At 43.3% G+C, this 13,923-nt stretch overlaps 1 protein-coding gene across 7 annotated transcripts in view; it reads left to right on the forward strand.

The window, feature by feature from the left end:
• LOC135215322 (alpha-2-macroglobulin-like) overlaps nucleotides 1-13,923 on the forward strand; it is a 494,644-nt gene that overhangs the window by 430,359 nt on the left and 50,362 nt on the right. For all 7 annotated transcript variants that reach the window (XM_064250089.1, XM_064250270.1, XM_064249915.1 and 4 more), the window contains exon 22: nucleotides 10,643-10,747. In XM_064250089.1, coding sequence (XP_064106159.1) covers nucleotides 10,643-10,747 — 105 coding nt within the window. The remainder of the gene's footprint in view (nucleotides 1-10,642; nucleotides 10,748-13,923) is intronic.

Consider the following 13,923-nt stretch of genomic DNA (forward strand, 5'->3'; position numbering starts at 1 on the left):
GGCCGTACCATGGAATAACACCTCAAGGAGAAACAGTTGTCTCAAAGGCCATTCTTATGATGGACAATGCTCCTGCTCAACCCTCCAGCTTGGAGACCAAGCTGCTGCAGAAGTTTAAACCAGTAGTTCATATCTCATTTCAAGAAATTACACCAAAGTATTATTCCATAGGTGCTTGGAATTGGTGTCTGATAAAGAGCAGATTCTCTGAGAATTTTGGAAGGAATACATACTTTGACATCCTCTGTTGTATAAGCCTAGGGGGATGTTTCTTATAGGACCATGAACTCTGCCAGGAGGAGATGTGGCTAGATGCTGTAGCAGAAAGGAACTGAAAGCTTTGAGGCTGAGCCTTTTGTGGAGGATACTGGATGTCTAGGCAAGTCCATGGGCTTAGAGGTGACTGATGTTGAAGTGGAGGAGTTTTTAGAGGAGCACAAATAAGAACTTTAGAACCTTCAGAGGGAGTAGCAGTAGACAACAGCTGAGGAATTGTCTTCAGAGGAGGGAAGGTGTCCCTAGTTCATTAATAAAGGAAAATGGATTTACATTGGGGCTAAAGTGCAAGGTCTCCTTGAAAAATAGTACCCTGACAAAGCTGTAGTATACCATATTATAAACTGCTGAAAGACAGTATCCCTCATTTTGGGGAAATTTTAAATCGCAGCCAGAAACAAAGTAGAAAGTGACAGAAAAGAAAATGTCGGAAGCACAGATGCCTACTGGAAGGGGATGCATGTTTCCTAACAATATCTCTCCACCTTTATCACCACCTTCCATATAAACCATTAGTTTTCCCAATTACAAAAAAAGTAAGAACAAATACGTATGCATTTATTTTATTTACTTTGTTTCTTCTATTTACTTTATTAAAGTTGAGTTAAAATGCTTTTCTTTGTTGTAGTTTTGGAGGTCTAGATTGGAGTATTCAATAACATTTTATTTCTTATGGGAAAAATATGCTCGGTTTAAGGACTGTTTAGTTGATTTTAAATGTGTTAGAATATTGTAATTTTATTTCAGTTGGTGAATTTACTTTTGAAGCTCCTATGCACAACAGGGGCCCATGTTTCTTGATTGTCCTTTCTAGAAAGAATTGGAAGAATAAATGCACCTGAAATTGCACCTGAAATTTGTTTCAGAAGAACATAGAGGTATATTAATTGAATATAACAGTTAACGTGTAGTTTTGTTTGGAGCCGTGTTGTTGTAACTTGTTTGTGAAGTATCATTATAGTGTCTGAACTGCTTTCTTTTGTTGTACATTGAGAAGCCTGAGTATTCTTTAGATGTTTAAATTTCAGCCATTATCTGTTTTGTAATGAAAGGGTCCATTTGCTCAAGTATCTAAGGAGGTATGTGAACTTCAGGTAACAATTGCACTGCAGTTGGCTAGTGGCTAATCCATAATTTTTGTTTACTTATGATGTAAAGGTCATCTTGAAAACACTGAAAGAAAATTTGTCAAACATCTCTTTAACCCTTACTGGATGGGTAAATATATTGATATGCAGCTCCTCAGGCCGGGTAAACTTTGAGGTTGGCCAATTTATGGGAAAAAAATACATCAATGGAAAGAGGAAGATATGCAAATATATACTCTGTTTTTTTCATCTGTCCATCTGCCTGTGGTGGTCGTGCATGGTAACACTGCGTCCCGGGCTTTAAATAGTTACGTTATGTGTAAGTTTTAGGTCAATAAAAGGATATCTGGGTGTACATTTGCAACTGAAAAGTGTTTTAATAATTTTCTGTATGCAAATTACACCGTTAATATTCGAAATAGGATATTTTCTGGGCTCAGCTCGTGTCGGCCTATGAAAGGATCCTTAATATCATTCTTTCTAGGTAAAATTAATCTAAAATTACCAGAGAAAAACAAAATTAAGAAAATGTCAGTAAAACTGACTCGCTCACTCTTAAAAAGAAGTGTCGGTATGATAATAGGGGCGAGTGAGGAACACTACCACGAGACAATCACCAATTAGAACTTCCAGTCAGAATCCCCCCAAGAGAGAGCTGATACCAACGGGCGATGCAGCCGCTACTACTACTACTAGAGGACGCCACGGACAGCAGCGCCCCTAGCGGACATCCTTAATTTTTAGCGCTAGCGTCAAGACGCATTTTTCCTTGTGCTGTGTTATTACGGGATTTATCTCATTAATCTACCATGGAACGCTCTGCTATTGCCACGGCTAAGTTAAGTAACTCATAAGTAATGTTTTACCGCATTTTTATCTTCGGGTACCAGTATTTTCCTCTTAAATAGGTCATATACGGTTCCCCGGTTGTCTCGTGGCGGCGCCATGCTGCCTCGTTAAGAATTCCCGGTCCTCCATACTGGGACTTCTTATACTTATGGGCTTACTATATTACGTTCATTGTTTTTACATCGAGTTTTAGCTAGTTTAGCCCTCCTACCATTTCTCTTAGTTTGGTATTTAGGGCTATTATTATTATTCTGGCCCAGCATCCCGGCTCTTGCTCTTCATCGGCTATCGCTGGCTCCGAGTAGGCTTCTGTTTCTTGGAACAGTCTGCCTCCTCCTGGGCTTCTTTCTCTTTTACTAAAAGTGTCTTTTCCATCTTTTCGTGTATATATTTATTATATTTATTTGGGTGTTAGGCTAGCCTAGGTGCTTGTTCCTTGTATTGGTACAGCCTGGTTCACGTGGCCCTCTCACGGTTGTGTTGCTCGCGGCCTAGACCACTTGCGGTCACGTGTTCCATCGCACCTTACCCTGCCCCTGCCCTCCCTTTCTGATATAGGGAGGTGCTGGGGGACCCCTTGGTTGTCATGACAACCTCAGTCGCCTTCTCTCTCTCCCTCTCTGAGGTGGCCAGGGGTTCCTCCCAGCGGGGGGTATAGGGCGACCACTCATGAGGTACTGGGTCTCCTGCGGGTAGTCGGTGAGGCGGGGAGGAGTAGGCCATCCCTCCCCCCTCTCTCACTCCCGCCGTGTTACGCCGAGACCTTCCTCCCCCCCCTCCCCATTTGCTCAGCCACCTCCCTCACTATAACGGAAGGAGCCTTCCGTCGCAGCCGGGGCACCTTTGGTTATAGATTACTGGCTCCGCTAGCGGGCGGGGTGGTCACTACTAGTGGTCGGTTGCTTGCCTACTATATCCTTACATCTCTCCCCCGCTACCGGAAGGGAGCTTGCTTCTTACCCGCGCACTCTTCTAGTAGACGGGCGGAGAGAGGTTTGTATTATTTTTATTTTAAGGATATACCCTAATTTTTCAATGAATTGTGTAATGTTATTATTAATGTCTACCATCCCCGCCATTTTCCGTCGTGGTTTCCAATTACCACCACTCCTGGTTGGTTTCCTTTTGTGTCCCCGCCATCAGCGGAGCTATAGCCTAGGGCACACAACCAACCTGGTTACCACACGTATTTTGGCGGGGCTCTGGTTTAATCTAACTTTATCGCTCCGGCACCAGCGGAGCATCTGTTAGACTGTAAGTGTTTACCTGGTACTCATGTATCTTTCCACTTACAGGCTACCAACTGTCAGGTCCCAGCGTGCAACGCGACGTTGTACGACCCCTGCGGACACGATGAGTGCAGGTCTCACGCCCCCTGTGCCACGTCATACAATGAGATGATCGTCTGGCACCCAGAAGCCTGCGCCATCTGCTACGACCTAGTCGGTCAGCTGGGAGATGGGGTAAGTCCGTTATAGGCTTCCTTATCATTTACTAACAACTCTTAGTCATAAGTTTGTTAACCCCGTTCCGCCACTAGAAGCTAATCTCGCCTTTCTTTCAGGCTACTGGTGTGAGGGAAGTCGCCCTCGCTACCCTGAAAGCGTGGGTGGACGGCTTCGGGAAGAACGCCGCCAAAGGCCAGCCATACATTCTTGATAAGAAGCTGGCCGTCCAGATCTTCCCCGCGGGCAAGTCGACTGGTTACGTTGACCCCTTGTCCGCGGCCCCTCTGATAGCCTCCATCCAGCAAGACCTCCAGCAATCCTTTGGGGTCGTAGCCTCCCAGGAGTCGGTCCCGGACGTCGCTGCCCTGGACCTTAACGTCGAGCCCATGGCGGTAGGGGTAGAGGATTTGTTGGTTGAGGTAGGTGTGTCGGGCGCCCAAGGTCTTTCCTTGGGTGCTCCTGGATCTTCTCCTGTCCCTTCATCGAGTGCTTCTTTCCAAGGCTTTGTGGGATCTGAGATCCCTACCCGCTCTCCCGCTCTCTCTGTACCCCCAAAGGTGAAGGGACAGAGAGAACCAAAGACCCTGGCCAAGACAACTTCTAGGAAGTCGTCTTCGTCTTCTTCGGCTAGGAAGTCTTCGACTTCCTACGCCGACGCGGTGAAAGCGAAGCCGAGCTCTTCTCACTCAAAGAGCTCTAGAAGCAAGGCTTCTAAGGAGAAGGCTCGCGCTCCCGCCGAGCCAGTGCCTTCTCCCGCCTCCACCGCTTCCACTCCGGCTACGCCGGTAGGAGGAGCAGGGCCTAGCACCTTTGATCCCTCTGCTTTCTCAGCAGTGTGGTGATGCAACAGGTGGGCGAGCTGGTTGGCTCGCAAGTCTCCGCCCTGGGGACGAGATTATTCGAGCAGATGTTTCGCACAGTTGTCGAGCACTCTGTCTCAATCAGGCCAGTCAATACAAGATCTCTCTAACAGGGTTAGGGAGAATGAGGACCGAGTAGCCGGGCTATCTCAGGTTCCTCTTCCAGTCTCCCCAGTGCCAAGCACTGGCATTCTCCAACTCCCGCCATACGACTCTCTGCCAGCTTTCTCCATGGAGAACCCATGGAGAGTAGCTGCCTACGCTCCTTTCAAGGATGGGATGATCTCTATCCCGGAGTGTGGAACTCGGAGGATTGAGGACTTCGAGTTTTACCCTCTGGGTCTGACGCAGCCTTTCATCGGTTATGCTAGGCTGACTGTAACGGCTCTGACTAGGGAAGACAAGATCTCTAGAGAGTCTGTCCTATATAGTAGAGATCATGCTCAGCGGGAATGGGTTCACTGCCTTGAGGACTGGGAGTGTACGAACACTAAACTCCAGGCCTACAAGAGTCCCTTTACTATTTTCGCGACGGAAGAGGAGGTTTCTCTTCCGTTCGCCACGAAATTAGTAGAGAAGTCCCTTCAGCAGTCCTCAAGGATGAGCCCATCCCACAGTTGAGGGAGGCGGAGTCTACTTCTCCGCTCTTCCCGGCTTTCGAAGAATTGTGGGAGAACTTGCCAGCTACGTTCACGCTTGGTAAGCTCAAACCGGACTGCGCCATGGACCAGTTTCGGCGAGAAGCTACCAAGGCTGCCGGATTCCCTAATCCCAGGCAGAGTTTGATGCGCGAACCAGGTTTGGCAGGTCCCTCAATTCCCTTATAATCACGGAAAATGGCTGCTCTCTCTTATGCTACGGAACCACCTGTTCAAGATTTTGGCACAAAATCTCGGTTCCAGACAGTACTAACAGACGCTTTCGACTTCTTCCAGGCTAGGAGGAATTGCCGGAAGCATGTTCTACAGGAGTGTACTATTAGGCACGAGCCGAATAGACTCTTGGCTTCTAGCATGTGGGGAGCGGATCTCTTCCCAGAGTCCGCTCAACGAAGTGCACCACGAAGCTGCTAGGCTCAACCAGAGCCTTAGAGCTAGGTGGGGTATTTCCTCGAAGAGGAAACAAGAATCCGTCCCCACTGCTGGTAAGAAGCAAAAGAAGGCTGGTAAGAGGTTCCAGCCGTATCAGAAACACCAGCAACAGCAGCAATTTGTGCAGGCTGTCCCAGTTACCCAACAAGGACAACCTGCTAGTTCGAAGCAGAACCAGCCAATCCTCCTGTTGTCCCCTCAATCACAGCCATCCACCTCCTACGCAATCTCGCCGGCCTTCAACCCTTCATATGAGGCTCAAGGTTACAAACAACCAAGAGGTAGGGCGAGAGGTTACTTTCGTCAGCGTGGCACAGGAAGGGCAACAAGGAGCAGGCAGTTCAGAGGAGGGCGTGGTGGTCAACCCGCCCATCAACAATGAGGCTCCCCAGGTAGGAGGGAGGCTGTTCCTCTTCCGCCACAGGTGGGGGTTCAGCAATTGGGCACAGAGCATAGTGTCCAAAGGATTGGGTTGGAGTTGGATCAAAGAGCCTCCTCCAATCAAATCATTCCACCAGATACCATCAGAGGAATTGACAGATTACGCGGAAGAACTCCTTCAGAAAGGAGCTATTGCGAGAGTCAAGCATCTAAAATTTCAAGGTCGCTTATTCAGCGTGCCAAAGAAAGGCTCAACAAAAAGAAGGGTAATCTTAGACTTGTCAAAGCTAAACTCTTTCATTCGTTGCGACAAGTTCAAGATGCTTACCCTCTCGCAAGTAAGGACCTGACTTCCGCGTGGAGCCGTCACATGCTCCATCGATCTTACAGACGCATACTATCATATCCCTATAGCCAGGCACTTCCGCCCATTCCTAGGATTCAGGCTAGGAAATCAAACATTCTCATTCAAAGTGATGCCCTTCGGTCTGAATGTAGCCCCCAGGGTATTCACAAAAATAGCAGAAGTGGTTGTACAACAATTGAGAGCTCAGGGAATCATGGTAGCAGCATACCTCGACGATTGGTTGATCTGGGCACCAACAGTCGAGGAATGTCTCAAAGCCACCAAAAAGGTAGTTTACTTTCTGGAACATCTGGGGTTCCAGATAAACAAAACGAAATCCAGACTTACTCCAGAGTCTCGTTTTCAGTGGCTAGGAATCCAATGGGATTTGTCTTCCCACAATCTGTCAATTCCAGTGGCCAAACGGAAGGAAATAGCAAAATCTGTCAGGCAATTTCTCAAATGCAAACAAACGTCAAGGAGAAACCAGGAGAGAATCCTAGGGTCCCTTCAGTTTGCTTCGGTAACAGATATCCTCCTGAAGGCAAGGCTGAAAGATTTAAATCGAATTTGGCGATCAAGAGCAAACACCAAATATCGAGACAAGTTGTCAGTAATCCCACAGATCCTCCGCAATCAACTCCGTCCTTGGTCAAAAGTAAAGAACTTAGCCAAGAAAGTACCCCTTCAATATCCCCTTCCAGTGTTAACCATTCACACGGACGCCTCCCTGTCCGGGTGGGGGGGATACTCTCAGTTCAAACAGGTTCAGGGGACTTGGTCAGTTCAATTTCGCCAGCTCCACATAAACGTGTTGGAAGCAATGGCAGTATTTCTTACCTTGAAGAGACTGCTTCCCCCAAAGAAGTCTCATCTAAGGCTAGTTTTGGACAGTGCAGTGGTAGTTCATTGCATCAACAGAGGAGGGTCCAAGTCCAAGCATGTCAATCATGTCATGATAGCCATCTTTGCCTTAGCAAACAAACACAAATGGCATCTGTCTGCCACTCACCTGGCAGGAGTAAGAAATGTGATAGCAGACGCCCTGTCCCGGTCAGTTCTCTGGAATCAGAATGGTCTCTAGACGACGGGTCATTCCAGTGGGTAAGCCTGAGAGTCCCAGGTCTCCAAGTGGATCTCTTCGCCTCACAAGCGAACCACAAGCTCCCTTGCTATGTGGCCCCCAACCTGGACCCTCTGGCTTATGCCACGGACGCCCTGTCGTTGGACTGGAATCAGTGGGGGAGAATTTATGTTTTTCCTCCAGTGAATCTTCTGAAAGTCCATAAGCAAACTAAGGTCTTTCAAAGGGATAGTAGCTCTGATTGCACCGGACTGGCCCAAGAGCAACTGGTATCCTCTCCTTCTGGAATTGGGTCTCCGACCTCAACGGATCCCCAATCCCAAGCTATCACAATCAGTACAAATGAGGACTGTGTTCGCTTCCTCAGGAATTCTCCAGACCCTAACTTTATGGACTTCATGAAGTTTGCGGCTAATAAAGATGCTAATATTGATCCACAGAATATTCTCTTCCTAGAATCAGATAAGAGAGAGTCAACCATTAGACAATATGACTCAGCTGTTAAAAAATTAGCATCTTTCTTGAAAGAATCGAACACTACAACCATGACAGTTATTCTGGCTATATCCTTTTTCAGATCCTTGTTTGAAAAAGGTTAGCAGCTAGCACTATTACCACTCATAAATCGGCTTTGAAGAAAATCTTTCAAGTAGGTTTTCAGATAGATCTGACTGAATCTTATTTCACGTCTATCTCTAAAGCCTGTGCTAGACTTAGACCTTCCCAAAGGCCTACTACAGTTTCATGGTTCTTAAATGATGTCCTCAAACTAGCTTCAGATACTGACAACTCATCTTGTACATTCATAATGCTCCTGAGGAAAACATTATTCTTATTAAGCCTAGCCTCAGGAGCTAGAATTTCAGAACTGTCGGCTCTATCCAGGGATGCGGGTCATGTGGAATTCCTCCCATCAGGAGAAGTTCTACTTGCTCCGGATCGTAGCTTTTTAGCCAAAAATGAGGATCCTCTTGCAAGGTGGGCCCCTTGGAAGGTTATCCCACTTCCCCAGGATCCTTCTCTCTGCCCAGTATCAACTCTTAGAGCCTTTCTATCTCGTACTTCTTCAAGATCCTCAGGTGCTCTCTTCATGAGAGAAAAAGGTGGTACTTTGTCAGTAAAAGGTATTAGGCAACAAATCCTTTACTTCATTAAACAAGCCAATCCTGAGTCATTTCCAAAAGCACATGATATCAGGGGAGTAGCCACCTCAATTAATTATTTTCAACATATGAACTTCAGGATCTTAAAAAGTATACTGGATGGAAATCCCCGACAGTCTTTAAACGCCATTATCTAAAGTCCTTGGAATCTTTAAAGTTTTCAGCAGTAGCAGCGGGAAACATTGTTTCCCCTGATACTGCATAGTAGTTGTAGTATATAGATCCAGGTCTCCTTTCTACCTACATCATCCAACATGCCTCACCCTATCGCCAGGCTACTCGAATATCATAGCCTTAGCCGCTGAATCATATAGTGGATTGTCCCTTATTTTTTTGCTAGGGACATCCACACTTTTACTGATAGTGTACTTCAGTGTACCTACCCTTATTTTTATGCTAGGGTAGGACACAATATGTTTGTATATATTTTGCCAAACTTGTATTAATGATGGACTTCAGTGTACCTACCCTTATTTTTATGCTAGGGTAGGACACAATGTGTTTGTATATTTTGTAAATATGTTCAAGTAAATCCCTTTTTGTTTATATTACATGCATCACTGTAATTTACTATAATTATCATTTAAGTACTTTAAGATTACTAACGTTCTGTTGTTTTACTGTTTAGTATAAGTTAGTTTAAGTGCTTAATTTGTATGCTGTAATTGATTTACTTATATTATATCCATCATTTTACACTGCTTTTCATTTGTTCCTTTTTTCCCATCTTGTCTGTTTCTCTGGTACTCTTTCATAGGCCGACACGAGCTGAGCCCAGAAAAGGGATTTTGACGAAGGAAAAATCTATTTCTGGGTGATTGGCTCGTGTCGCCCTATGAAACCCCCCCCTTTTTATGGTTTTTCCCCCCCTTGCAGGACAAGATGTTTTTAGATTAAGGATGTCCGCTAGGGGCGCTGCTGTCCGTGGCGTCCTCTAGTAGTAGTAGTAGTAGCGGCTGCATCGCCCGTTGGTATCAGCTCTCTCTTGGGGGGATTCTGACTGGAAGTTCTAATTGGTGATTGTCTCGTGGTAGTGTTCCTCACTCGCCCCTATTATCATACCGACACTTCTTTTTAAGAGTGAGCGAGTCAGTTTTACTGACATTTTCTTAATTTTGTTTTTCTCTGGTAATTTTAGATTAATTTTACCTAGAAAGAATGATATTAAGGATCCTTTCATAGGGCGACACGAGCCAATCACCCAGAAATAGATTTTTCCTTTGTCAAAATCCCTTATTTAAAGCCCGGGATGCAGTGTTACCATGCGCAAACACTACAGTCAGATGGACAGATGGAAAAAAACAGAGTACTATAGTACATGGTGAAGGAAAATAATTCTAAAAAATAAGTTATTTTATTTTATTTTGTAAAATTATAATTACTGCTCACACAATATCAAAACAGATAAGAAATAAAATCAGTAACAAATTCTTAGCATGCTTGTTGAAATATTTCTCTGCACTTTTCTTTGTAAAATTACATTTACAACCGACATACTATTGTAAGAGAAGAACAAAAACCAACAGCAACCCCTTGGTATATTTACGAGCAAATTTATGAAAGAACGTCATGAAACAGAGACGTAATACAGTCCCCCTCGAAGGTGCAAGCACAACTGAAGTCCTGAACTTCTGGTTCTGAGATGCCTGGTTTGTGGTTTTAGCCAGTGTAGAAGTTGCCATTAGTGAAATGGGCTATAGAAGTACATATTGGCACCTCTTTCCCGCCCAATTCTTTCCAAATCGATGGCTCATAATATTGTTTTAATTACAGTATCAATCCATTCATAATCCCAAACATGTTATTACTACTCCTAAGGATCAATCCATCCATAGGGTTAATATTGGTGCACAGTACATATTATGAATTTCGGCAGGATTTTTGTGTGCTTTTCAATGCAACATTGTTACTAGAATGCCGTGTCTTGTTGAATGCTCTTAAAAAAAGGAAATGTCTGCCTTTTTGCCCTAATGTTATTTGTTTCATTCCTAATTGTAAATGCTATCTTAAAAACTGGCGGTTGTTTTTCACTAATGTAACTGTTTGTGACTTTCAGATTGACGGAGATGATCTAGACATGAGTCGAGACTGGCTGAAGATGAAACAAATGGAGAATGGATGTTTTCAGTCTGTAGGAAAAGTATTTCACAAGGGAATGAAGGTAAGGCCAATACTTAAAGATTAGCGGGTAGTACTCTACTTTCAGACTTCAGCATACTTAGTTAAAATTTTACAAAACTTTAACATACTGTTAATTAAAATTTTATGATATATACTAGATCATTTTGTGGCTCTGAGTTGAAAGAAGAGTAAAGTGAACTTATTACATTTTTTTGTATTTTTACAGAGCAGATACTGGATTATTTCATCTTGTGTGTCATTTTAAAATATGCATTCAGTATCATACATCCATTCATCTTGAAATATCCTTTTCTTATGGAGGATGCTTCCAGGTGGGAGGAGCAAAGAATTCTAAAATGAAGAGTTCCACCAACTCCTTAGTACTTGAGAGACTTGTTGAGGCCCCTCATTTTACTAAGCACCTCTAGTGAGTGTGGACTTGCTGCCTTTCTTTCCATGACTTTTCAGCATGTTTTGCTGTTAGCTCATTTCTACCATTGTTGGGTTTGATTTTGTACAGGCAGTCCCCAGTTTATGAAAGGCTTTGTGTTCTTGCTCCGCATTGTAAGCCGAAAATCGTCGTAAATCAAAGCATCGTTGAAAATCCTAAGAAAACCTTACTTTTAATGCTTTGGGTGTAGTTAACCCCCGTATCCGTGTTCTTGGTATTTGCGGATTCACGTATTCGCGGATTTCTCTATGGACCATATCTATCCATTATTCGTGGGAAATTCGCCTATTCTCGGTATTTCCTATGAGAAATAGCCACAAATTACTATATTTTCATATCAATTTCATGATTAAATGCACTTTTTGTGATAAAATATTTAAAAAACCAGGCATAAACATTTTTAGTGGGCTTTTTTTGAGTTTGAACAAACAAAATAGGCAATTGTAAGTATTTTCATAGGGGTTCTATGTATTCACGGTTCTAGCTATTCTCAAGGGTTGTCTGGAATGCTCTTAAAAAATACAGGGGTCCACTATATTGAAAACTATTTAAATTATATTTTTATTTTTTCAATAAAAAAACCTTCAAATATTGAATATTTTGCCTTTTTGTAGTCATATTTCTTCTGTCAGATCGGTTTTATAAGCTTTGTTAACCACAAAACATGCATCGTAAACCAGGAAACAATTTCTGATGAATAATATTTGAAAAGTGTCGTAACCTTGGAAGGTCATAAGCCGTAGTTGTCATAAACTGGAACCTTTAGTACATGTCTCTTGTTTACATGATGTGTACTTGGAATATAGTTATTCTACCTAAGTTTTCTTCTTGTACTTGGTTTTATTTGACTTGACTATGTATCTGTCTGCCTCTCTGTTTTGGGTCAAAACTTGCAACCCAATTTTTTTCCTGTTTCCTTCGTCCAATGACCTTGAAATTTTGCATGGCTGCGCAATCCTGGTGACAATACAACCTTACATGATCAGTAGGTCAGCAGTGACCTCTAGTGACCCTGCAGTGACCTCTCCCAGTATCTCAGGTTTGTATGAAAATCTTTGGATTTTTCATACCTTCTTTGACTTGGTAAAATAAGTTATTAACGCTACAGATTTTTCAAACCTTCTTTGGCTCTACTAGATATCACGTTAGATTTTGTTTAGTGACAATCATGAATCGGTTACAATTTCTTCCAAAGCTGAAGTGTAAAATAAATATGAAAAAAAAATTTTAAACATTAAAATGCACTAAAGTAAAAAATAATTTTTTGACACCAGAGTTTTCATACAATTAACCATGTCTACAAAAATAAATGCCTGGGTGCCAAACATGCAAGGAAATGCAGCAAGAAATTTTTTTTTTTTTCATATAAGTAACTTACCAAATAATTACATAGCTATGTTTCTACTTTACAGCAGCTCAAAATGTAGAAATTTCAAAATTTGCGGTAGCGCTCTTTTGTTTAGGGTGTAGGTAACTAATCCCACCAACTTTCAGGAGTGAATAGGTACTATGGTACTATCAGGAGTGAATAGGTACTACAACAGCTGAGGAGCTCAATTCATTTCTGCTAGTCAATGATGACATGTGGATGTTGAGCAGCTCTTTGAATTTTGGTTTACTGGATGGTTGAGTTTTTCACTGCTTTTGGTAACATTTTCCTTTGTTTTGGTAGCACTAACTATATTAGCTTAGCTTATGATGTTGACTTATTATCGATGGTGACTTTTTGATTTGGATTATGTCAGACTAAAGTTTATCCAGTATATTAGGTGCAAAATAAAACCAACTGCTGCAAAATCTGACAATCGCACTGTGTTGCATGTGTAGAGGGCAAATTTCTCTTGGAATCTTTCTTGTGACAAGTGCAAAGACTAGGTCCAGGGAAAATGGCAGTTGTAGGAAAGCGGCTGCTAGAGCTGAGTCTAGGTCCTCTAGTAAGGTGAGTTCACCTAAGAATGATAATGTTAATATTCCTGTACCTTCTATGCAAATGACTGCCTTTTCACCTAAAGCCCTCTGACTTTTCCTTCTACTTTGATTCCCAGCTCCCTTTCTTCAGAACCTAGTGCCTTTGCCAGTCTTGAAGGATGGATAGACCAAAGGTTTGGTCTATAAGTGAACACCATTGCCCAAATTGTGACTTCTGTGAAACTCCTTATGGACAAAGTAAATAGTTTCAGTGCAAGTGCAGTGGAGGAGGTGGCTATCTGTCCCACTGATGCTCTTAGGCCAAGGTCCTTACTAAACTTCCCTGCCCTGGGAGGAAGCAAACTGGCAGTATCAAGGGAGATTGATGGGGTTGCCCATGGATAGTTGGCTCCTCAAACGAGCCTGTTGAATGGCAGTCCCAGGACTTGTTGGACAGCCATGGGAAAGGAGTCCCTCGGGATGTTCATACGTACTCTTTCTTCGAGGGATTCTGGCACCGGTGTGTATAAAGGGTACTGTAGGCATTACTCCAGTGTTTCAAGGCCACTGAAAAGGCCAAGTTGTGGTTCTGAAATGCTTTTCTTCCAAGAAAGTGTCCAAGCGCCCTGTGTCCAAATTTCCAGCACCCAAATGTCCACTGTCCAAGCACCCAGTGGCCAAACGCCGCCCAGTGTATGAGTATTCTGTATCAAAACATTGAGTGTCATTACATGCAGTATCAGAACAAGCAGTTTCGGAACATGCACTGTTCAAATGCCCAATATCCAAGCGTTCAGGGTCTGAGCATTTAGCATTCAGCTTCTGCTAATTGCTCTTTGTTGGAATATATTCTATTC

This window comes from Macrobrachium nipponense, chromosome 11, assembly GCF_015104395.2.
Source record: "Macrobrachium nipponense isolate FS-2020 chromosome 11, ASM1510439v2, whole genome shotgun sequence".
NCBI classification, from domain to species: Eukaryota; Metazoa; Arthropoda; class Malacostraca; order Decapoda; family Palaemonidae; genus Macrobrachium; species Macrobrachium nipponense.